The following is a 24,886-nucleotide window of genomic DNA, read 5'->3' as shown; positions in this document are numbered from 1 at the left end:
CGGGGTGCCGGATTCTGTCCTGGTTGCCCCTCTTCCAGGCCAGCTCTCTGCTGTGGCCAGGGAGTGCAGTGGAGGATGGCCCAAATGCTTGGGCCCTGCACCCCATGGGAGACCAGGAGAAGCACCTGGCTCCTGCCTTTTTTTTTTTTTTTTTTTTTTCTTTTTGACAGGCAGAGTGGACAGTGAGAGAGAGACAGAGAGAAAGGTCTTCCTTTTGCCGTTGGTTCACCCTCCAATGGCCGCCGCGGTAGCGCGCTGCGGCCAGCACACCGCGCTGTTCCGATGGCAGGAGCCAGGTGCTTCTCCTGGTCTCCCATGGGGTGCAGGGCCCAAGGACTTGGGCCATCCTCCACTGCACTCCCTGGCCACAGCAGAGAGCTGGCCTGGAAGAGGGGCAACCGGGACAGGATCGGTGCCCCGACCGGGACTAGAACCCGGTGCGCCGGCGCCGCAAGGCGGAGGATTAGCCTGTTGAGCCATGGTGCCGGCTGGCTCCTGCCTTTGGATCAGCGCGGTGGGCCGGCCACGGTGGCCATTGGAGGGTGAACCAACGGCAAAAAGGAAGACCTTTCTGTCTGTCTCTCTCTCTCACTGTCCACTCTGCCTGTCCAAAAAAAAAAAAAAAAAATGTTTTTCTGTGCTCTGAAAGCAATGCACTATGACCAGATGTCATGGAACCTACATGGCCTTCAAAAAAGCCATCCATTTTCTCTGGTTATTGTGGCACCATCCCAATTTGAAGGGCAATCACTTGTTAAGTTTTCCATGAATTTTGGCATGTATGGTGCATGCCACAAACACAACTGCCGTGAGTATGACAACTCTCTGAGAAGCACAAATAAAGTAAACTGAAAACAGGTCTGCATAAGCAGTACAAGGAACAATAAAATGCTGACTCAAACCGGCACCCATATAGGATGCTGGCATCGCAAGTGGCAGCTTTATTCATTATACCACAACACCAGCCCTACCACTGTTTTTAAAAAAACATGTTGTTTGAGGGGCCAGCGCTGTGATGCAGTGGGTTAACGCCCTGGCCTGAAGCACCGGCATCCCATACGGGCACCGGTTTTAGTCCCAGCTGCTCCACTTCTGATCCAGCTCTCTGCTATGGCCTGGGATAGCAGTAGAAGATGGCCCAAGTCTTTGGGTCCCTGTACTCACATGGGAGGCCCTGAAGAAGCTTCTTGCCCTTGGCTTTGGATCAGCTCGGCTCTGGCCATTGTGGCCATTTGGGGAGTGAACCAGTGGATGGAAGTGCTGGGATTTCTCTCTCTCTTGCTCTACCTCTCTCTGAAACTGTATGTTTCAAATGAAAAAAAAAAAAAAAATTAGAGAAGCCAGGGCTGGAACCAGCTCTCCCATCTAGGATGCAGGCATCTTTTCTCTTTGTTATTAGAAAAAAATCAAATTGCGGCCGGCGCCGTGGCTCAACAGGCTAATCCTCCGCCTTGCGGCGCCGGCACACCGGGTTCTAGTCCCGGTCGGGGCGCCGGATTCTGTCCTGGTTGCCCCTCTTCCAGGCCAGCTCTCTGCTGTGGCCCGGGAGTGCAGTGGAGGATGGCCCAAGTCCTTGGGCCCTGCACCCTATGGGAGACCAGGAGAAGCACCTGGCTCCTGCCATCAGATCAGGGCGATGCGCAGGTCGCAGTGCCAGCCGCGGCGGCCATTGGAGAGTGAACCAACGGCAAAAGGAAGACCTTTCTCTCTGTCTCTCTCTCACTGTCCACTCTGCCTGTCAAAAAAACTAAAAAAAAAAAAAAAAAAAAAAAAAAAAATTCAAATTGCTTTTTTTTTTCCTTTACCATAAGCATCTTTTATTTTTAACAGTTTTATTTATTTGAGAGGCAGAGAGACAAACAAAGCTCCCATTCACTGGAAGCAGATCTGGAACTCAAAACACCAGGAGAGGATGCAGGTGTCCCAAGGAAAACCTTAGCCACTATGCCAACATCCACACCGTAAATACATGTTTTGTTAGTGGTAATAATAAACACTACAAATGGTGTAACAGGTTTAGGTTTTGTGGGGGAAAAACAAGCAAGGAGAAGGAAGCGTTGGCGGAGTTGGTGACTTGAATAGGATGCCCAAGGAAGATCTCCTGAATAAGGTGACCTGTGAGCAAAGGCCAGGGAGAAGCGGGGGGTTTTTCAGGCGGCTGAGGATGGGAAGGAGCACCCCCCGAAAAGCAAACAGTGGAAAGGCTCTGGGTGCGGCCCACCCACACTAAGAGTGAGGCGACCCTGACATCCTCTAGTTCTGATACTAATCGACACCCATTGTTTCCCCTCGTGCATTTGCTTTTTCTCCACACGAGTTTCAAGATGTGATTCCGTGTTTATGTTTGCTTTCTGCTTGCCAGTGGGCATCTTCGCCCATCTTGTTCCCCCATATAGCCCAAGCTGCGCCATGCGTGAAGGGACAATGGTGTGGGGGCGAGGAAAGAGCAAAGACCACGGCAGAAGAGTCCCAGTCGACTGGGACCTTGAAGCTCAGCGCTGCAAAGGCCCACCTGCCACGCAAACCCAGCAAGTAGTGGGCACCCCCACAGTCGCGCACCGCTTCCATGACCCCTGACTAGACGCGCATGCGTGTGCAGAGGCCCTAGCGCGGGGCCCGCCTGATTGGCTGCTGCAGACGCATGCGCACTCCATCGCGCGTCGCCAGCGTTGGCGGGTGCACGTTGCTTTCCAGCCTCCGCCACTCCTGCTGCACCTCTGTTTCTCATCCAGGGCGCTAGTCCCCGGAGTTCGGAAATGTTCCCGGAACTTAATAACCTTCTCAACACCACGCCTGACAAGGCGGAGCAGGTAAGATGTCGCGCAGCCCGGAAGGGGGCGGGCCGAGGGAGCGTGGCGGAAAACTGCATCCGGGGTACAGCGCGCGTGGCCCGCTGGGAAAGGCGCGACGGCGTCCATCCTTGGGCGCCTGGGATTTGTAGTCGGTAGCGGCGGCGCCCGGGGCTTGGGCTGGAGATTTGGGCCCGCGGAAGGCCGGCCGCCGGACCTCGCATGTACACACGGGCTGTACGCCCCTTCAGAGTCTCAAGGATCCGTGTCCGAACTCTGGCTGGCTTATGTCCACAGGGATGGGAGGTTCCCGGCGCCGGAGAGGAGAGTTTGAGTGTGGGCGGTGCTCGTGGGACCGGCTCCTGCACCTGTGGTCTCGGAGCGTGACCGCTGCTGCTCTTGCACGCAGCCAACCTTGGGGTGTACCAAGTCCGCCTTGGGTACCACAGCCTGGCCGCCGTTTTTGCACGGCCTCACACTCCATGGCACCTCGAAATGTTTCCTGTGTTAACGAGTGTCGGGCTTACTCCGTAATCTTTGTCTTCCTAATAAAGTAACCTTCTCCAGACAGCCACAATACCACGTGTGTGACGCCTTTTTATGACCCCATTGCGCCAGGCACATTGAGGCTTCCGGTGGCTACGCAGCAGTTAGTGACTGCGCAAGCCCCAGGTGGCTGTGCTCACCTGCGACTTCCCTGGAACACTTCCAAAGCTCAGCTCAGCTCAGCTCGGGATCGGAGCTGGGGAATGGTGAACTGAAGTGACAGCTCTAGGAGGGAATTCAGAGCTCTGGCCGTGTGACCTTGTATATCTTGTGCAAGAAAAATATCCCAACCTGGATCCAACCTGGGCCCCAGAGAAGTCAGCCACTTGGAAGGGGCCCGTGGCACCGAGTGGCTTGATCCTAACCATCCCTGTCAGTGACAGAACTACAGGTGCCTGGAGGTATCGCAGAGACCACCTTTGGCTGTTTCCAGAACTCTCCGCATCAGAGCTTGGCCTGAACCAACGTCTTCTCCCTTCTCCCTCACCCTCCAAGACTCACAATTACAGTTAGGGAGGAAGCTAGAAGACCTTTCTGGAGGTCCCTTCCGATCCTGGCAGTCATGATTTTCCCTGAAGTCTGATGGTGAAAGCATCCTTTGTTCAGGACCCACTTGTGCTGGCCCTTGAGTTACTATGGTGAGGAGTGAGCAAGAGGAGGAATTTTTTTCTCTCATTGGCCTTGAGAAAGTGGAGGTAGCGATGTGCTTTGCCCATCACGAGTAACTTAATACTGAGAACGAATCACAATTTTTTTTTTTGTAATTTTGACTTATTTTCTTTTTTGGGGAGTAAACTTGTATCATTTAAAAATGCATCCTCTAGCTGTACAGATTTGGGGGTGGATTTCTACATGGGGCCCCCCTCCTTCCAGGCAGGCTCATCTTTAAGTGTGTCCATGTGTTTGTAATTTTTCAGGGGAAACTGACTCTGCTGTGTGATGCCAGGACAGATGGCAGTTTCCTTGTGCATCACTTTCTCTCCTTCTACCTCAAAGGTATGGCGCTCACTAAGTGTAGGCAAAGACGCTTCGGCAGCAAACACACACAGGCTGTTTCCGGGAGCAGTGGGGAGAGTCCTTGGTAGCCAAGGCTTTGGTGCTTGGGTGGCCTTGGGGCTGCGTTATTAGGTAACAGAGGACTAGCCCAGCCCCAGCTGAGAGTGGCATGTGCCCATCGACGGCAACCCTGCCTTCCCTTCCCCACCCTGTTGTGCCGCAGCTGCCTCTCTGAGGCCCGTGTTGAGCTCCACAGTCCCTGTGTACCTTAAGGCCTCTGGGCCCTCAACCCCACTGACACTTTGCCCTAGCAGTAGGAGCTTCCTGAAGGTCACGGCCACTGCAGTTTCCACATGGAATTAGATTAGAAAAAGAAGAGAGCCAGATGAAGGGAAGGACTCATTTATCAGAGAGTTCTCCTGGAATGTGTGCTGTGCCAGGGTAGACCTTTGGTAGTCATAGTTGTAAGCATAGTTTTTTTTACAAAGATGTATATAGGTATTTGAAAGTCAGAGTTGTAGAGCAAGGGAGAGACAGAGCGATCTTCTTTCTGCTGATTCACTCCCCAGATGGCCAGGAGCTTCCTCCAGGTCTCCTCCAGGGGCCCAAACACTTGGGCCATCTTCCACTGCTTTTCCCAGGCCATTAGCAGAGAGCTGGGTCAGAAGTGAAGCAGCTGGGACTCTAACCAGTGCCCATATGGAATGGTGGCTCTACCCAGTTACACCACAGTGCCAGCCCCTGCAAACATAGTTTTGAAGGTGATTTTCTTCTTCAGAGGATGTGATTGTTAGCATTGAAAAAGCAAGAGAATCTTCACATAAATTGTTAGAGTTAATAAGCTTCAGTCAGGTACCTGGAGCTGCTTTGCTCTTCCTTTTTTACTGTTGGATATGAAACCAGTTCCCCAAAATCATTTGTATGAAAGATCTTAAAAAAATCATGGAAATATGCATCATGAAAAAAACTAGGCATGGATTTCAAAATACTTTGGCACCAAAATAAACTCTTTTAGTTCTACTTTCCATGAACTATTAGAGGTGTCCTTATATGACAATTCAAAAATTGAAAAAGGCACAGTGTCTTTACAGTGGACCAAAATTGAGTACCTATAATGCATGTGACAGTACATCTCAGGACAGGTGTTTAGGGCAGAAGTTAGGACACCAGTTGCAGGGACAGCCAATTCAAGTTCTGGCTGCTTTGCTTCTGATCCGGCTCCCTGGTTGTGTACATGGGAAAGCAGTGGAAGATGACCCCAGTACTTGGGGCCCTGCCATCCAGATGGGAGGCCCAAATAGAGATCCATGCTCCTGGCTTCAGCCTGGCCCAGCCCTGGATATTGTGGCCATGTTGGGGGTGAACTTGCAGATGAAAGATCTCTCTCTCTTATTTCTGCCTTTTAAATAAATAAATAAATCTTTAAAAATTTACTTATTTGAAAAGCAGAGTGACAGAGAGAGAGGGAGACACAGACACTACTAGTTGGGATGCCTGAGATGTAACTGATAAATATAAGAAAAAGACATCTTAGACTTAAGGTTAGGTTGCAAGACCTCTAGGTCTCTAGTCCCACCTCCATGCTTTTCCGTCTGGATGTGTGAGCTGTATGAGGCTGGTTGTACACAGAAGATTTGTTAAAAAGTGTATTTTTGTTTTCTAGCGAATTGTAAAGTCTGCTTTGTGGCACTCCTTCAGTCCTTCAGTCACTACAACATTGTGGCACAGAAGCTGGTAAGCATTTTAGACCTCGTGTTGGGATTACTTCTCCGCCTCCGTGGTGAGGCCCCGAGAGAGCAGGCTTTGCTGTTTGAGTTGTAGAGGATTTAGCAATTGAGGGACTAAGGACACCATGGGCTCCGCAGCCCTTATCTAAAGAGTTTTGTGGTTTGTGGATGTCATTTAATCAAACCCTTCTCTACGGATTCTCAACCTGTTAAAGTTTTCTCCTCCTCAGTGGCGACTTTGATCTTGGTCCATCTGGGTTGGGGGCCTCCCACTGTCTCTCCCTAAGTCTGGAGCGTGAGACCCAGATCGGGGATGGATGACTTTTGTTGTGTGCCCCTCACCTTATCTTGGTCTGCCCCTCATCTCATCAGATGCAGGCAGACAAGACTAAGAGAGCCAGCAGCTCGTGGAACCTGTGACTTAGCCTGGGCTGTGACCTGCGACCTGTGAACACATGGGATTATTAAAGAGAACTGAGCAGCTGTTGCTGCTTACTGTTGGTATTGGTATTGGACAGGTCAGTCTTAGGGAGAAAACCAGGCCACTCATCAGCAATGATCTTGAAATGCCCATGTTACTGCGGGGCCAACTCACTGCCTCCTCTCTGCCTGGGAGAAAGCAGGGAAGGGGCAGGAGAAAGGTGAACTAGGTCTTCCCATCCTTGGAGGAGGAGGAGGACGTGCTGCGCTGGAAGGGAGGGTCAGCGCTCAGGGAGCGCAGTCTTCACAGGGATGTGCGTTGCATTCCGGGTCTTGCACATCCCTGTGCGCGTTGCATTCCGGGTCTTGCACGTCCCTGTGCACGTTGCATTCTGGGTCTCTTCATGTCCCTGTGGCTATGGCATCCGTGCTCCCCATGGGAAAGCTGTGGACTCCCATCCCAGAGGGCCACTTCCCTCTTACTCTTGAGTCATCATCTGCAGATCAGGAATGGCACACGCAGTAGGCGTGTGAAGTCCTGGAGTGGGAGCTCCATGCTCGTGATGCTTGGCATGGCGGGGCTCTTGCCTAAGTAGACTCCCACAGCGCAAGTGCAGAGGGGTGGTCGGGAGTTTTGCTCTGTTAGGAGCAGCCTTGGGAACCAGTGGTGTTGATGATGGAGGACGCTGGGTCTCTGGTGTGTGAATGAGCTGCTGGGACCTGGCCTTGGGGCAGGGCAGTCTGACCAGCTCCCTGTGACCTGTCTGCACACACAGGGCAGTGGGGTGCATGTTGAGACCATGTCACCATCCCAGGGTGTTTGTTGAAATGTATATTCTGGCCCGGTCCTCCCTCTGGAGATCTGAAATCAGGCCCAGGGATCTGCATTTTAATCAGGCATCTGAAGGGATTCTTGACCAGGTGCCTCATGGAAAACCGTATTCAAGCAGTCCTGGTCTGGAGCAGGGGAGGCAGACCGAATGTCTGTGTCCCCTGTGTTTGGTAAATGAGGCATCACTGAACACAGCCACACTGGTTCCTCGTTGTTTCTGGCTGTTGTTACTTTACAACAGAGACTGCCTGAGCTGCAGAGGCTACCCCATCTTTGGTGGAGATAGATTGCTCATTTTCAAATTGTTTCTTTTTTAAAAAAAAATATTTATTTTATTTGTTTGAGAGAGTTAGAGCTAGAGAGAGAGGTCTTGCATCTGCTGTTTAACTCCCCAAATGGCCATAACAGCAACGGCCAGAGCTGAGCTGAGCTGATCCAGAGCCAGGAGCTTCTTTCGGGTCTCCCACCTGATTGCAAGGGCCCATGTACTTGGGCCATCTTCTGCTACTTTCCCAGACCATAGCAGAGACCTGGATCAGAAGTGGAGCAGCCAGGACTCAAACCAGCAGCCATATAGTTTGCTGGTGCTGCAAGCCCAGGCTTTAACCCGCTGTGCTGCAGCACTGGCCTCAAGTAGTTTCTGCCTGCTGTTACTTTACAGTAGCAGAGTCGAGAGTTTGCAGTGAGACTGCCTGAGCTGCAGCACCTACCCGGTCCTTGGTGGAGAAAGTTAGCTGAATCCTGATCCAGGGCATCAAGGGTTGCTGTTACCCCAACTCTGACAGGGCGCTGCCCAGGGAAAGGAAGAGGGAAAAGCGGTAGTGCTGCCCCGTAACGAGCTCTTACTGTATTTCAGTCAGCCTCCACTTGGCATCCATGACTTGTTTAGAAGTCAGAACAAGGGTGGCACTGTTGCGTAGCAGGTAAGGCTGCCGCCTGCACTGCTGGCATCCCAGTGGGCACTGGTTTGAGTCCTGGCTGCTCCACTTCTGATCCAGCTCCCTGCTGATGGCCTGAGAAAGCAATAGAAAATGGCCCCACTGCTTGGGCCCTTGCACCCATGTGGGAGAGCCAGAAAAAGTTCCTGGTTCCTGCTTTTAGTGCAGCTCTGGCTGTTGTAGCCATCTGGGGAGTGAACCAGCGGATGGAAGACTCTCTCTCTCTCTCTCTCTCTCTCTCTCTGCCTTTTCCTTTGCCTCTCTGTTACTCTGCCTTTCAAATAAATAAAGAAATTCTTTTTTTTTTTAAATGAAATGTCAGGCACCAGTACTGTGGCATAGTGGGTAAAGCCACTGCCTACAGCAGAGGCATCTCATATGGGTGCTAGTTCAGATCCCAGCTGCTCCATTTCCTATCCAGCTCCATGCTAATGCGCCTGGCAAGGCAGCAAAGGATAGCTCAAGTCCTTGGGCCCCTGCACCCATGTGGGAGATCCAGAAAAAGCTCCTGGCTCCCAGCTTTGGATTAGCCCAGGACCAGCCATTGCGGCCATCTGGGAGTCAACCACTGCATGGAAGCTCTCACTCTGTCTCTCTCTGTGCAACTCTGCCTTTCAAATAAATAAATCTGTTTCTTTCTTTTTTATTTTTTTAAATTTTTGACAAGCAGAGTGGACAGTGAGAGAGAGAGACAGAGAGAAAGGTCTTCCTTTGCCGTTGGTTCACCCTCCAATTGCCGCAGTGGCCAGTGTGTTGTGGCCGGCGCGCCGCGCTGATCCGAAAGCAGGAGCTAGGTGCTTCTCCTGGTCTCCCATGGGGTGCAGGGCCCAAGGAGTTGGGCCATCCTCCACTGCACTCCCAGGCCACAGCAGAGAGCTGGCCTGGAAGAGGGGCAACCGGGACAGAATCCGGTGCCCCGACCGGGACTAGAACCTGGTGTGCCGGTGCCGCTAGGCGGAGGATTAGCCTGTTGAGCCACAGCGCCGGCCTAATAAATCTGTTTCTTTAAAAAAAAAACAAAAAAAACTTCATGTTACTGTTATAGATTGAATAACAACACTGAGTAGTCATAAAAACAAATACGTATTTTTTTTTAATGTGACAAGTGAATAAAAATGCACTTGAAAAGAAAAAGAGAGAATTGTGGGATAGGAGCACCCTGGGAGAAGGACACAGGCCTGTGTGTGGAGTGCACATGTGCAGGGTTGGGGGTGTGGCTTGTGGCCTCCTTTAGCTGTCAGCTGGCCTCTCTGATGGGCTGCTCTCTACAAGGCACAGTGGCTCACTGTCCTCTCCATCACGTTTAGGGTGTCAGCTTGACCGCAGCACGGGAACGTGGCCAGCTTGTGTTCCTTGAGGGTCTCAAGTCCTCGGTGGATGTCTTCTTTCAGGCTCAGGAGGATCCACACCCCCTGCAGTTTCTCAGGTCAGTCTGCTGGGGCCCAGCCCGGAAGTGCACACCAGGCAGATGGGCCCAGACAGCCGTTGCTTGTGATTCCTTCTGTTTGTTCTGGGGGAGGCGCAACTGGCGTCAGGAGTCAGATACTTCACTTGGTGCTGCAGCATTGTGGGAAAACCCGTGGCTGTAACCGTGGGCTGAGCTTACATTGTCCCCAAAGCTATGGCAAGTGTCATCTGAGAACTTGCTAGAGCAAGATGCTTCGCTTCCCAGCCCTGGCTTAGAGCCCTAGCGCACACCTTTGCTCTGTTCTTGGTTTGATACAGGGATCAGCAAACTGGAGGCTGTGGGCCAGCTTCCTGTGTCTGTAAATGAAGTTGCATTAGAGCACAGCTGCATTTTACTTGGTGTTTTGTCCCTGCTTGTTTGTACTAGGGTAACACAGTGAAGAGTTTGGCAGAGACCATATGAGCCACAAGCCTAAATATTTATTATCTGGCCGTGTGTGTGTTGTGTATTTTATGCTCCATCCTGTCAGGTCAGTAACTACAGGCTTCTCCTGCTTAGCCAAACAGAGCTAACCTCCCAAATGCCCTAAGGTCCTGGGCTCTGGGCCTGTTGGTGTCTCTTAAGATTCTGCTAGGACTGTTTATTTTTGTGTCCCTCAATTAATTTCTTTCTTTCTTTCTCTCTCTCCCTCTTTCTTTTTTAAGGGTTTATTTTCATTTACTTGAAAGGCAGAGTTACAGAGAGAGAGGGAGAGACAGAGAAAGATCTTCTGTCCACTGTTTCACTCCCCAAATGGCTGCAACAGCTTGGGCTGTGCCAGGCAGAAACCAGGAGCCCAGAGCTTCCTCCAGGTCTCCCACGAACATGCAGGGGCCCAAGCACCTGGCTGGTCTTCCCATTGCTTTCCCAGGCTCATCAGCAAGGAGCTGGATCGGAAGTGCAGCAGCTAGGTTTCGAACTAATACCCTTATGGGATGCCGGCATCACAGCTGGTGGCTTAACTCATTACACCACAGTACCAACCCATGTGTCCCCAGTCTCTAGCACGGTGCTTTATACCCAGTAGGCCTCAGGCAATACTTGAACTGAAGTGATTCACTCACCTATGTCTGCATGCCTTTTCTTTTCCAGTTGTGAATCCCTTGGCACTGAGGATTGTGCCACTGTTGCTGGCCTGCTCCGGCCCTGCCCTGGGAGGCCGCTGGTCCCATGTGAACATTGTAGAGAAGGAACTCTGATGACTTTTGTCCTTTGTCTTCAGGGAGGCCAGTGCTGGGAACCTACAACCATTGTACGAGTTTGTGCGGGAGGCCCTGACACCCGCAGACAATGGGGAGGCTGCGTGGAGGTGCCCGGTGCTGCTGGTGGACGACCTCAGTGTGCTGCTGAGCCTGGGCGTGGGAGCGGTGGCTGTGCTGGACTTTGTCCACTACTGCAGAGCCACCGTGTGCTGGGAACTGCAGGTACCAGTGGAGCTGCTGTCTCTCTCTCACCTGTGACCTCTCTGAGTCCAGAAGGCCCGGACTCAAAGTGTGGTGATGATTTTGTTTATTTACTTGGAATTTTGGCCTTGCCCTGGCAGGCCGAGAAACTTACTGGTCTGCCCTCACTGCTCTTGCCTTCTTGCCACTACTGACAAATAAATCCCTCAAAATCAGAGAAACAACTGGCACTATGTCCAGTGGGGCTGGCTGGGCACGGTGATGCTGCAGTCCCACCCTGCCACACATTGCCAGGGTGTCCTGGGCCAAGGGATAATCATCCCTGAGTGTATTTTGATGCAAGCTGAAATAACAGGTGTAATCTGCTGTAAACACTGTGAAGTGCCAAAAAAAATTGTACAGTACAAGGGGAAGACATCAGACAGGATCTTCCTTATCAAATTATGAGACAAAACTGGAGATTGTGCTATGATAGAGATTTTAACGGTAAGAGTAGATCCACCAGTGAAATGAGAGTGGCTGAGGTTGCCTGTCTCACAGGTGCCTGACTGCAAGACTTATTAAGTGAGACGGAGCTTGTGACTCACCGGCGCTGTGTCCAGCCCCCGGTGCTGCCCGCCCTCCTGTAGGGGTGATGCAGCCCGTGGCGCTCCGTGCTCTGTGACATCAGCACGGTGTGGTCAGGCTGAGAGTGCAGAGCAGTGGAGAGAGAGGCTGCAGGGTGTGGGTTCCCAGCAGTGCGTGCTGAGCACTTGGTGCCGAGTCCTGCCTGGAGATTGTGTTCAGGCAACTTCTGAGGCTGCCGTGGTACAGTCGTGCTACAGGAACCTGGGTGATGTGGAGAGACTGGGAAAAGCAGGAAATGAAAAGAGCTCGCAGGACACAGCCAAGGCTAGGGGTGAGGGTGAAGCAGTTAAAGCCGCCTTCTGCAGCTCAGCCTGCTGCCTGGCCGGCTCCCGCGTTGTTCATCAGCTCTGTTTCCAGTGTCTCCATCTCTTGTCCCTTATCCGCTCTGCGTGGCCTGGTATGCAGCAGGTGCTCAGGAGCTGTTGACTGGATGAATTGGTGCCTGCTGCATGCTGGCATTTTAATGACACTCAGGAATTCAAGGCCATGGAGTAAGCTTGGTTTCAGATGAACTGAGCTAGAACACAAGCTGCATGTGTCCAGTAAGTGGGCAGGATCCCTGCAGGCAGGGGACCTTCCTGCAGAGGGGCTGTTTACCCAGCAGCAGGGAGGGTGACCTGTGAGAGGGTGGACAGAGGAGTGGGGAGCCCAGGACTCTCTGGCCTCGTTGTCCTTTCCAGTAGGAGCAGATTTCCATCCTGTGTGTTGTAGGGAAACGTGGTGGCCCTTGTGCATGACAGTGGAGACGCGGAAGATGAGGAAAACAACACCCTGCTGATCGGTCTCAGCCATCAGAGCCACCTTATCCTGCGGACCGAGGGCCTGGCCACTGGCTTCTGCAAGGACGTGCATGGGCAGGTAACACGGGCTCACTGGGCTGTGGTGCTGTGCCTGAGTCCAGACTGCACGGACGAACGTGCCAGACCCGCAGGGTTCCCTCTGGGATCAAAGGAGAGCTCTCCCAAAAGGGAGCCAGCTGTCAGGAGTGGACCCAGGGCTCCGGCTACAAATAGCAGCAGAAGTCCTCTGCAGGCTGTGACAGGCTCTGTCAGTTCCGGTGAGCCCTGTTTTATTTTGTAACGAAGGCTTGAGGGGCCGTAGCCACGGACTTGAGAGCTGCCACGCCCACTGCTGTTACAGAACGTTCAGAGCCTTGGGCAGGAGCTGAGCCATCTGCGCTGGGGAGGAAGTGGCTTCTGCCCGGGACAGGGCCTGTGTGGCTCTGTGCCTTCTCACTCTGTTCTTTTGGAATCAGCCTGAGACTGCACCGTAACTGCCAGTTTACTTTTTCTTTTTTTTAAGATTATTTATTTAAAAAGCAGAGTGAGAGAGAGAGAAACACACACACAAAGAGAAATCTTCCACCTGCTGATTCACTCTTGAAACAGCTGCAACAGCCTGGGTTGGGCCAGATGGAAGCCAGAAGCGAGCAAGTTACCGTTGCCTCCCACGTGGGTGGCAGGGGCCTGAGCACTGGAGCTGTGTTTGGCATCTTTCCCAGATGCGTTAGTAGGGAGGTGGATCAGAACCGGAGCAGCCAGGACTCGAACTGGCACTCGCATATAGGATTGCAAGTGGCAGTGTAACCCACTGTGCTGTAACACCAGCCCTAGTTACCTTCATTTTGAGCACGCTTTTTTTTTTTTTTTTTTTTTTCATTTTATTTGAGAGACAGAGTCAGATTTTTTATTCATTTGTTCATTTCCTAAATGCCTGCAATAGCTAGGTCTAGACCAGGCCAACCCAGGAGCCTGGAACTCAGTTTGGGCCCTGTACCTGGTGGCAGGTACCCAAATACTTGAGCCATCACCTGCTTCCTCCCAGGATGTACACTAGCATGAAGCTAGAATCGAACACGGAGCCAGGACTCAAACCCAGGCACTCCAGCGTTGGATGCTGATGGTCCAAGTGGCGTTTTCACCACTGCTCGCAACGCCGGCCCTGTTGACCACTCCTGACGTGGCACAGGTGGTTGGGAGTCTTGGCCCTGAGTTACTCAGGGATTAGTCCAGTAGGTGAAGCAAAAGCACAAGCCCAGCGGTGCCGTCATAGCGCTGGCCGCACAGCACGAGGAGACGGGTACAACAGTCAGCGGAGGTCTTTGCAGCCAGGCCCCCGAGCAGTTCTGTCCACAGAAACATGATCAGGACACACGTGCAGCCTTCCCGTGGCTCTGCATGGAACCTGTGAGCGGTAATGTGTGCATTTTCACAGACCAGGCAGCAAGTACAGAACCATGTGCTGAGTACATAAAACTACCTCCGTGGTTTTTCTCTGGAGGACTTTTCTTCTTTTCACTTTTCTTTCTCTTTTGTATTTTCTGGAAGAGATAATGTGCCTGTTGTCACACCATGGCAGCCCTCATTTCTAGCTGGCTGTAGTAAGCTGTATTTTAGGAACTGGTCCCATTGCCTTGTGGTGTGTCTCACTGGGATCTCGGAGGTGGCCCAGTGAAAGGCCGTGGAGAGGGCAGGATGGGGTCCGCAGTGGAGCAGGGGCTTGGGGCTGCTCCTTCATTGTGCCCTGTCTCTGCAGCTGAGGATCCTGTGGAGGAGGCCGTCACAGTCCGCAGCCCGGCGGGATCGGAGCCTCACTTTCCAGTACAAGATACAGGACAAGAATGTGTCCTTTTTCGCAAGAGGACTGTCTCCTGCCATTCTGTAACCTGACTCAGGAGCAGCTGAAGCTACCTCGGACTGGTCGGACGTGGAAGATAAAGCAACCGAGCAGGAAGGGGTCTTTACGTCTTCGTTGGTGCTGTTTCAGGCTGGGCTGGCAGCTCCACTGGGACCCGGCCAGACTGTGCAGCCATGGTGTGCCTTAGCTCTTCTGGGCCCTGTTCAGAAAACACCATGAGGAATCCACACCCCTGCCTGTGCTGGGAGAGACTGGATGCTGAATCCTAGTGAAAGGAGCCTTTGAAGCTTGCCTTGTAAATACAATCTGGCCCCAACTGCCCGCTCTTGGTGATTGTGTCTTGTAGAGCCAGAGTGAGCATGTGCCCACGAGATACTTCTGGATGGCAGTGCCCAGGGTGACAGTATAATCGTGACTGCATTAAAGTGAGTTCCCATACTGGGGCCTCTGTTTCTCGCTCTCTAGCTCTCTTTTTTTCTAGTTTTTTTTTTTTTTCTTGTTTGTTTGTTTGCTTGTTTTTTGTTTTTTAATTTGAAAGAGAGACAGAAAAAGTTCCCAGGTGCTAGTTCATACCCCAAATGCCCACGGTGGCCACCTGGCCAGGACAAAACTGGGATCAGGAACTCAGGCAGGTCTCTTACATGGGTGGCAGGAACCCAGTCACCCAGTTTATCACCACTGTCTCTCCTGATCTGTTTCAGCAGGAAGCTGGATTCAGGAGCCAGAGCCGGGAGTTGAACCCAGGCACTCTGACGTGGGATGCAGGCATCTTAACCAGAATCTTCAACCACTAGGCCACATGTCCAACCCTGGATTTTCTCTTAGTTTTCATCTTCTTCTTGCAAGGTGCTTAAATCCAGTGAGAAAATAGGCTTAGAGAGATTTGGAAGCACACTCAGAGCTTAGAGCCACTGTAGGTAACAGGGCCTGACTCCGAAGTCCACACTTGCTGACCAACATTCACAGAAACCAGGCACAGGCTTCCCACTGACAGGTGTGACCTTTTCTCTCCACTGCCTTGCTCCTTTTCAGAGTCCTGGCCATTGAGGACCTGACACCAGGCCCTTGGTCACGCGAGGCCCTATATGAGGCACAGGTGTGTAGTCTCATTGAGGGGAGGCAGTATTCTTGCAGGATGGGGCCTTGGCGAGGAACCAGTGTTTCCCTCCCTGGTGAAGACTACAGGAGGTGGTAGGGGACAGCTGGTCCCAACCAGCCACTCAATCAAGGTTGCCTCACGGTGGAAACCAGAGGCGTCTGCTGAAGGTGGGTACAAGGCGTCCTTGTCTCTTTAGTTTTACCTTCCTTAATCTTTATAAACAGGAACTGTTTATCACCCTTCCTTCCAAATCACACTGTTAGGTAGGTTACCCCACTGAAACGATGGCTGCTTTTGTTTTAAAAATATTTCATCCCTGAGAGAATATTTAAAAATTGTAAACATAAGTAATTTAGGAGAGTGGTTCTTCAAAGGATCTAATGAATATTATTATTTCGGTATTTATCCAGCCTTCATTTGAGCTACAGTACTGAACAGCAAAGCTTACCTTTCATCTGATAATAAATATTGCAGTTGTGCTTGGTCACTTTATAAATGTTTTCACTAAATTTTGTGTGTTTTATCTCTGTTCAGCATTTTACGGTGTCAAATTCTCATTTGCTTAGTTCTTCAGGTGGCCTCTGGTTTTCATCGTTAACAGTAATGCTGTTGTGAATTTTATCTACGCTACCTGTTTGGGAGTGGGGGACAAGCAGCTGTTGCTTCCTTATGTTGATGAATCAGGTCACTCGTGGAGCTCAGGGAACTGATATTGTGGAGGGATGGAGAATCAACAGAATTGAGAGGTAGCAGAGGTGAGGTCAGGGTCAGTGCTACAGGTGAAGCAGGGAAGGGGCCCATGAAAAGGGAGGGGTGCTGACGTTGTAGCGCCTGCTCCCCGAAGTGGGCTTGCTGGATGACAGCAGGATCTGGCCCCAGGTGTTAGCAGGCTGCTCCTCAAAACCACGGAGTCACTTGGTTCATGATTTGTAGGTTTTCCTCCACCCACTTTGGGTTTAGCTTATTTTTTATTAATTTAATATGGGGCAGAGTTGTGTGAAAATGGACCTTTAATGCCTGGCACGCGATTGTGTTCTCCCAGGTGTGCAGTCTGCTCCTCCGCACTCTTGCTGGTGTTAGTTAAAACCTAGTGTCGGCAGGCGCCGTAGCTCAATAGGCTAATCCTCCACCTTGAGGCACCGGCACACCGGGTTCTAGTCCCGGTCGGGGCGCTGGATTCTGTCCCGGTTGCCCCTCTTCCAGGCCAGCTCTCTGCTATGGCCCGGGAGTGCAGTGGAGGATGGCCCAAGTGCTTGGGCCCTGCACCCCATGGGAGACCAGGAGAAGCACCTGGCTGCTCCCTTCAGATCAGTGCGGTGCGCCGGCCGCAGCGCGCCAGCCACAGCGGCCATTGGAGGGTGAACCAACGGCAAAGGAAGACCTTTCTCTCTGTCTCTCTCTCACTGTCCACTCTGCCTGTCAAAAAAAAAAAAAAAAAAAAAAAAAACCACCTAGTGTCATCTTGATGCATTCTCGGTAATATTTTAGAAAGTAGTAGTTTACCTTTGTCTTTATTCATGGATACTCTTATACATTCATGGATGCTTTTGTGAACATATTTTTTCAGGATCATTTGTTTTGTATTCAGATTCTCAGTTCAAGAATTAGCTTTAGAATGTCAGTTTATATAAGGGGTTATTAAGATGAAAACAACGGTAAAGGCGTCTGCTGCAGTCTTACTGGGGGTGCAGAGTTGGAACATCCATACTGTGCGGCATGGAGAAATGGGGAGGGCCGTGGGAACAGTTCCAGTGACGTGAGGCTCATGTTCACAGGGAACGCAGTTTCCCCTTTTTTTTCTTGAGTTGGAGCAGTTGGGAAAGAATTTATGGAGGCAGTGTGATTTGAACAAGACCTTGGGGTGTTCCAGTCTTATCTCCAATGATATCTTAAGTCTTTGAGACTTAGAAATTAATTCTTTTTGCATGCTGGAATGAAGTTTGTATTGAAGTTGCTATTTTTTTTTTTTTTTGACAGGCAGAGTGGACAGAGAGAGAGAGACAGAGAGAAAGGTCTTCCTTTTCCATTGGCTCACCCCCCAATAGCCACTGCGGCCAGCGCACTGCACTGATCTGAAGCCAGGAGCCAGGTGCTTCTCCTGGTCTCCCATGCAGATGCAGGGCCCAAGCACTTGGGCCATCCTCCACTGCCTTCCTGGGCCACAGCAGAGAGCTGGACTGGAAGAGGAGCAACCGGGACTGAATCCGGTGCCCTGACTGGGACTAGAACCGGGTGTGCTGCTGCTGCAGGCGGGGGATTAGCCTAGTGAGCCGCGGTGCCAGCCTGAAGTTGCTATTTTATCTCCTACTGTAAAGCACATTTTAAAACCAGCTCAGCAGCACCGCAGGCAGAGGCCAAGGTGAGCCGGTCCCAGGCCAGGGTGTGCTCCTTTCAGGGCCCAGTAGGCCTGGTCAACAGATGCCTCCAGGCTTCTCTGGGTCCATGAGGCCAGCCAAGAGTCACTGCCCTGGCCTGGAACCTGGAGGGCTGCAGTGGACGTGCCTCCTGTGCTCCCTGGCTGAGGCGCGAGGCCAGTCAAGCAGGTCCTTCTTCCACAGGTATGACCGGGCCTGTGGGGTGGGGTGGGGCGGTCTGGCCTCCCCCAGTGCCACCCCCTCTGCTGGTGCCATGCGGAGGCTCCCCGCACCACAGAAGCTGGCAGAAGAGTCTGTGATGGTACTCCCTGTTCCGGTCTCCAGGCTAAAACCACCCCTGAGTGTGGGGCCACAGGTTTGTGGGGAAGATCCCATGCAGCTCATCTGCAAGGAATGGGGTCAGACGCTGCTGCTGAGCTGTGGCAGAGCAGTACTTGTCCTGGAAATTCACAGGTGCTGTCGTGGGTGCTCTCATCGTTGGCCAGCAACAGCTGGACAGGAAGGCTCTGGAAAAGCTCCAGAAGCTAATTGAGTCCACGGAACTGCATTCCAGCCTTTTCTCCTGGGTCTCAGAGATCTTGTCTGAGAGAAAGTGGGATGGGCTGCTTGCTACCCTTGCACCCCTCCCCTGTTTTCTACATCATTGATGGGCAGAATAAAAAAAAGTAAAGTAGGAAAAAAATACATACTTAGCACTTCAGCTCATTTTGAGTTTGTTGCAGTATGGCAACTTATTTCCATGCTAATAACTAAATAAACTAGATAATACCCTTTCTCCTACGTGCTGCTTTTTTTTTTAAGATGTATTTTATTGGCCGGCGCCGTGGCTCAACAGGCTAATCCTCTGCCTAGTGGCGCCGGCACACCGGGTTCTAGTCCCGGTCGGGGCGCCGGATTCTGTCCCGGTTGCCCCTCTTCCAGGCCAGCTCTCTGCTATGGCCAGGGAGTGCAGTGGAGGATGGCCCAAGTGCTTGGGTCCTGCACCCCATGGGAGACCAGGATAAGCACCTGGCTCCTGCCTTCGGAACAGCGAGGTGCACCAGCTGCAGCGCGCCAGCCGCAGCGGCCATTGGAGGGTGAACCAATGGCAAAAGGAAGACCTTTCTCTCTGCCTCTCTCTCTCACTAGCCACTCTGCCTGTCAGAAAAAAAAAAAAAAAAAAAGATGTATTTTATTTATTCGAAAGTCAGATGGGGCAGGCACTGTGGCACAGCGGGTTAGTGCCCTGGCCTGAAGCGCTGGCATCCCATATGGGCACTGGTTCTAGTTCTGGCTACCCCTCTTCTGACCAGCTCTCTGCTATGGCCTGGGGAAGCAGTGGAAGATGGCCCAAGTCCTTGGGCCCCTGAGTCCATGTGGGAGACCTGGAAGAAGCCCCTGGCTCCTGGCTTTGGATTGGCGCAGCTCCAGCTGTTGGAGCCTTCTGGGGAGTGGACCAGCGGTTGGAAGGCCTCTCTCTGTCTCTACCTCTCTCTCTGTAACTCTTTCAAATAAATAAATCTTTAAAAAAAAAAAATTACACAGAGAAGGAGAGGCAGAGAGAGAGAGAGAGAGGTCTTCCATCCGCTGGTTCACTCTCCAATTGGTCGCAACAGCCGGAGCTGCGCTGATCTGAAGCCAGGAGCCAGGGGCTTCTTCCAGGTTTCGCACATGGGTGCAGGGGTTCAAGACTTGGACCATCTTCTACTGCTTTCCTAGGCCATAGCAGAGAGCTGGATCGGAAGTGGAGCAGCTGGGACATAAACCGGTGCCCATATGGGATGCTGGCACTGCAGGTGGCAGCTTTACCTGCAACACCACAGTGCTGGCCCCGATATATGAAGTTCTAAATTTGGAGCCTTTCTAGTGTGTGTATGCTGTCAAGATTTTTTTTTTTTTTTTTTTTTTGAGAGGCAGGTTTATAGAGAGGGAAGGACAGAGAGAGAGGTCTTCCATCCACTGGTTCACTTCCCAAATGGCTACAATGACTGGGTGCTATGCCAGGCTGAAGCCAGGAACCTAGCGCTTCTTCTAGGTCTCCTACATGGGTGCAGGAGCCTAAGCAAGTGGGCCATCTTCAGCTGCTTTCCCAGGTGCGTTAACAGAGAACTAGATCAGAAGTGGAATAGCCAGGTGTCAAACTGGCGCCCATATGGGATGACAGGGTCACAGGCAGCAGCTTAACCCACAATGCCAGCCCCTGTTGAGAATATTTAAAGGATGTTTTGCCACTAATGGAAACAGGTGAACCTCACCATCACTTTGTGGAGCTGTATGAAGTATTTATGGAATTTTCTCATTTTAAAAAATTGTGGTTGTATGATTTTATTATAAAAACTAGTGAATAGTTCAGTACTCTCAAGTACTTTTTGTCATTGGAAAAAGAATGCTCTGTGTTGATTTTTCTGTGGCGTCTGACATATAAGTTCAATTGACTTTCTAAGATTTGTAACTCATACAGGGTTTTTAAATGAATTATTTGAAAGACAGAGTTATAGGGTGGGTGGAGGGGGTAGAGAGAGAGATCTTCCATTCGCTGGTTCACTCCCCAAATGACTGCAATGGCCGGGGCTGGGCCAGGCCAAAGCCAGGAGCTTGGAACTTCATCTAGGGGTCTCACATCATGGACAGGGGCCCAAATACTCAGGCCATCCTCCACTTCCTTCCCAGATGCATTGCCATAGAGCTGGATCAAAAGTGGAGCAGATGGACAGGAATCGGCACTCATGTGGGATCCTGGCATTACAGGTGGCAGCTTAACCTGCTTTGCCACAACTCCCACCCCCATCCTACAGTTTGTTTCATAACTGTTACCTCTAATAATTTTCTGGTTGAGATTTTAATATATGATAACTTTGCAGATAATGATACCAGCCTTTCTTATTCTTTCCTTGGGTACTTAAAATTTTTTTCTGTTGTGCATTGGAAAGGCAGAGTATGAAAGATACAGAGAAAGAGATCTTCCATCTGCTGATTCACTCCTCAAATGGCTGCAACGGCCAGGGATGGACCAAGCAAAGCCAGGTGCCATAAACTCCATCTCGATCTCCCGCATGGATGGCAGGGGCCCAAGCACTTGGGCTATCTTCCACTGCCATCCCAGGCACATTAACAGTGGAACGGCTGAAACTCAAAAAATATGGGATGCCAGTGTCCCCACGTGGCCGCAACAGTCGGAGCTGCGCTGATCCGAATCAGGAGCCAGGAGCTTCTTCCAGGTCTCTCATGTGGGTGCGGGACCCAAGGACTTGGGCCATCTCCCACTGCTTTCCCAGGCCACAGCAGAGAGCTGGGTTGGAAGAGAGGCAGCCGAGTCTAGAACTGGTGCCCATATGGGATGCCAGTGCTGCAGGCAGAGGATTAACCTACTGCACCATGGCGCCAGTTCCCAAAAATCTTATTTTTAAATTATATAAATTATGAAGTCTACTAAAAACAGCAAAAAACAAGGAAAGGAGAAAGAAATGTTTCTCTTTAATATCCTATCTGCTAGGTGCTGGTGCTGTGGCATAGTGGGTAAAGCCGCTGCCTACAGTGCCGGCATCCCATTTGGGCTCTGGTTCAAATCCCAGATGCTCTACTTCTGATCCAGCTTTCTGCTATGGCCTGGAAAAGCAGTAGAAGATGGCCCAAGTCCTTGGGCCCCTGTACCCTTGTGGGAGACCTGGAAGAAGCTCCTGGCCTCTGGTTTGGTTGGCACAGCTCTGGCCGTTACAGCCAATTGGGGAGTGAACCAGTGGATAGAAGACCTCTCTCTCTCTCTCTCTCTCTCTCTCTCTCTCTCTCTGCCTCTCCTCTCTCTGTAACTCTTTGAAATAAATTTTTAAAAATTATCCTATCTGCTGTCCCCTTGTGAGAGCTTAGTCAGTAATCATAACTGAATTCTTTTTTTTTTTTTTTTTTGACAGGCAGAGTGGACAGTGAGAGAGAGACAGAGAGAAGGTCTTCCTTTGCCGTTGGTTCACCCTCCAATGGCCGCTGTGGCTGGCGCGCTTCGGGGCCGGCGCACTGCGCTGATCCGATGGCAGGAGCCAGGTGTTTATCCTGGTCTCCCATGGGGTGCAGGGCCCAAGCACTTGGGCCATCCTCCACTGCACTCCCTGGCCACAGCAGAGAGCTGGCCTGGAAGAGGGGCAACCGGGACAGGATCGGTGCCCCGACCGGGACTAGAACCCGGTGTGCCGGCGCCGCAAGGCAGAGGATTAGCCTAGTGAGCCGCGGCGCCGGCCATACTGAATTCTGTAGACCTTCTCAGAAAAGTCCCTGGGTTCTCCTCTTTCTCCTCCCTCCCCCTTCCTCCTCTCTTCCTCGCCCTCCTATGAGCCTTATATTTCTTCTACAACCTTATTGGTATTCATTGTTTTTTCTGTAAAATACTGTTTATGTTCAGCTTTCTGAGACTTTCAACTTACTAAGATCTATTTATTACTGTGATAATCTGCCATCTGTATTTGTGAGTGAGGAGAATCTATAATTTTGGGGGTTCGGTGTTAACCTGGCCAGGATTGAGCATTAGAACAATAAATGTCAGGCCGGCACTGCGGCTCACTTGGCTAATCCTCCACCTGTGGCACCGGCATGCCGGGTTCTAGTCCCAGTTGGGGCGCCAGATTCTGTCCCGGTTGCTCCTCTTCCAGTCCAGCTCTCTGCTGTGGCCAGGGAGTGCAGTGGAGGATGGCCCAAGTGCTTGGGCCCTGCACCCCATAGGAGACCAGGAGAGGCACCTGGCTCCTGGCTTCAGATCGGCGCAGTACCGCATAGCAGCCATTTGGGGAGTGAACCAATGGAAGGAAGACCTTTCTCTCTCTCTCTCTCTCTCTCTCTCTCTCTCTCTCACTATGACTCTACCTGTCAAAAAAAAAAAGAACAATAAATGTCTTATAAGTATGGCTGAGGAAGTGCTTATCTTTCATATATTTTGAAACTCTGAATGCTTTTTTATTCCAAGTTGGGACTTGCAGTAGTCTAGGTCAGGTAACTTTTTGGGGTGATAAAAATATTTTTCTTTGTGTTTGACCTTTGTTTATGGTTACTTTTCCATGTGGTATCAGTTTTAGTATTTTTTTAAAACTGAAATAGTGATTCATTCTGTTTTCCTCAAGAAGTATTTGTAATCATATATATATGAGACTTGTACCCAGAATACAGAAAAACTCCTGCAGTCAATAAGGAAGATTCATAACCCAGTAAAAGAAAAGCGGATCGGTGTGGGGGGAGGTAAAAGTAATGAATAGATACCTCACCAAAACAGAAGTAGGAACGCCAACATATCTCTAAAAAGATGCTTACCAGTAGGCATTAGGGAAGTACAAAGTACAAAGTAAAACCACAATCAGCTACCACTGCTTAACTGCTAAAATGGCTACGTCAAAAAGACTGAGAGTAACAAGTGTTGCCTGGAATGTGGAGAAACTGGCACCCTCATACTTGGACACTGCTGGTGAGAATGTAAAATCGGATAGCCACTTTGCAAAAAGTTTGGCAGTTCCTTCCTTCCTTCCTTCCTTCCTTCCTTCCTTCCTTCCTTCCTTCCTTCCTTTCTCTCTCTCTCTCTCTCTCTCTCTCTCTCTCTCGGCGTTACACAGAGAGAGGAGAGGCAGAGAAACACATCCGCTGGTTCACTCCCCAACTGGCTGGATGGCCGGAGCTGCAGTGATCCGAAGCCAGGAGCCAGGAGCTTCTTCCAGGTCTCCCATGAGGGTGCAGGGGCCCAAGGACTTGGCCATCTTCTACTGCTTTCCCAGGCCATAGCAGAGAGCTGGATTGAAAGAGGAGCAGCTGGGACTTGAACCGGCGCCCATATGGGCGCTGTGCCACAGTGCTGGCCCTGACAGTTTCTTAAATTTTAAACATTGATTTACTGTGTGACCCACTCAATTCCTAGATATCTACCAAGAGAAGTGAAAACAGATATCTGCACAAACAGTTGTATGTGAAGGTTCATAGCAGTGCTCATTATAACAGCCAAAAAGTAGAAACCACAAAATGTCCAGCAACTGATGATAAAAATGTGTCTGTATGATGGAATAGATCAGCAGTAAAGGAATGACAAGGGCTGGTGTCACGGCACAGCAGGTTAAGCCACCACCTGCAACACTGGCATCCCATATTTTTTGAGTTTCAGCTGTTCCACTGTTAATGTGCCTGGGATGGCAGTGGAAGATAGCCCAAGTGCTTGGGCCTCTGCTGCCAGTGGATGGAAGATCTCTGTCTGCCTCCCCCTCTCTCCCTCTTTGTTGCTCTGCTTTTCAAATAAATAAATAAATTTTAGAATGGAATGACATGTTGATATACTCTACAACATGGCTGAACCTCAGAAACATGCCAGATTAACTAAAGACCATATATCACATGGTTCTGTTTATATCAGATGTCTAAAAAAGACAAATTAGGGACCAGCATTGTGACACGGGGTTAACCCACTACCCGCAACACCAACACTAGTTCAAGTTCCAGCTACTCTGCTTCTGATGCAACTCCCTGCAGTGTGTCTGAGAGGACAGTGGAAGATGGCACAAGTGCTTGGACCCCTGCCATCCATAGCGGAGACCCAGATGGAGTTCAAGGACCCTGGTTTCAGCCTTGCCCCGCCCTAGCCTTTGTGGTCATTTGGGGAATGAACCAGTGGATGGAAGACCTCTCTCTGCCTCTCTTTCTCCCTGTAACTCTCAAATAATTTTTTTTTTGAAATTAAGAAAAAAGCAAATCTATAGATGGACAATAGATTAGTATTTATGTGGGATTGAGTGAGAATGGGAAGTGACTAAATTAGGTTTTCTCCATTAGGGTGATTAAAATAAATTAGATTGTCGCCAGCACTGTGGCGCACTAGGTTAATCATCTGCCTGTGGTGCCGGCATCCCATATGGGCACCGGGTTCTGGTCCTGGTTGCTCCTCTTCTAGTCCAGCTCTCTGCTGTGGCCCAGGAGGGCAGCAGAGGATGGCCCAAGTTCTTGGGCCCCTGCACCCGCATGGGAGACTAGGAAGAAGCGCCTGGATCCTGGCTTCAGATCGGTGCAGCACCGGCCGTCGCGGCTATTTGGGGAGTGAACCAATGGAAGGAAGACCTT

The 24,886-nt window shown here is 51.0% G+C and overlaps 1 protein-coding gene across 2 annotated transcripts; it reads left to right on the top strand.

Moving 5' to 3' along the window:
- Positions 1-2,651: 2,651 nt before the first annotated feature.
- On the top strand, positions 2,652-15,925 carry ELP6 (elongator acetyltransferase complex subunit 6). Of its 2 annotated transcripts, XM_062200741.1 has the most exons (7): positions 2,652-2,810; positions 4,253-4,331; positions 5,995-6,065; positions 9,556-9,674; positions 10,918-11,119; positions 12,437-12,583; positions 14,261-15,923. In XM_062200741.1, the coding sequence occupies exons 1-7, from the start codon at positions 2,757-2,759 to the stop codon at positions 14,387-14,389; spliced, it is 801 nt and encodes a 266-aa protein (XP_062056725.1). In that variant the 5' UTR covers positions 2,652-2,756; the 3' UTR covers positions 14,390-15,923. The 2 variants fall into 2 exon arrangements, with proteins under 2 accessions (XP_062056725.1, XP_062056726.1); XM_062200742.1 differs by lacking the exons at positions 2,652-2,810; positions 5,995-6,065 and having other exon boundaries at positions 4,275-4,331; positions 14,261-15,925.
- Positions 15,926-24,886: the final 8,961 nt, after the last annotated feature.

This window comes from Lepus europaeus, chromosome 9 (assembly GCF_033115175.1).
Source record: "Lepus europaeus isolate LE1 chromosome 9, mLepTim1.pri, whole genome shotgun sequence".
Lineage (NCBI taxonomy): Eukaryota > Metazoa > Chordata > Mammalia > Lagomorpha > Leporidae > Lepus > Lepus europaeus.
This window is presented reverse-complemented; position numbering and strand designations above follow the sequence as displayed.

Bases quoted from the DNA above. Each gene is read 5' to 3' on its own strand.
- ELP6 (XM_062200741.1), top strand. From the start codon at position 2,757: ATGTTCCCGGAACTTAATAACCTTCTCAACACCACGCCTGACAAGGCG. The intron at 2,811-4,252 runs GTAAGATGTCGC...GTAATTTTTCAG, and splicing joins CGCCTGACAAGGCGGAGCAG to GGGAAACTGACTCTGCTGTG. The intron at 12,584-14,260 runs GTAACACGGGCT...CTGTCTCTGCAG, and splicing joins GCAAGGACGTGCATGGGCAG to CTGAGGATCCTGTGGAGGAG.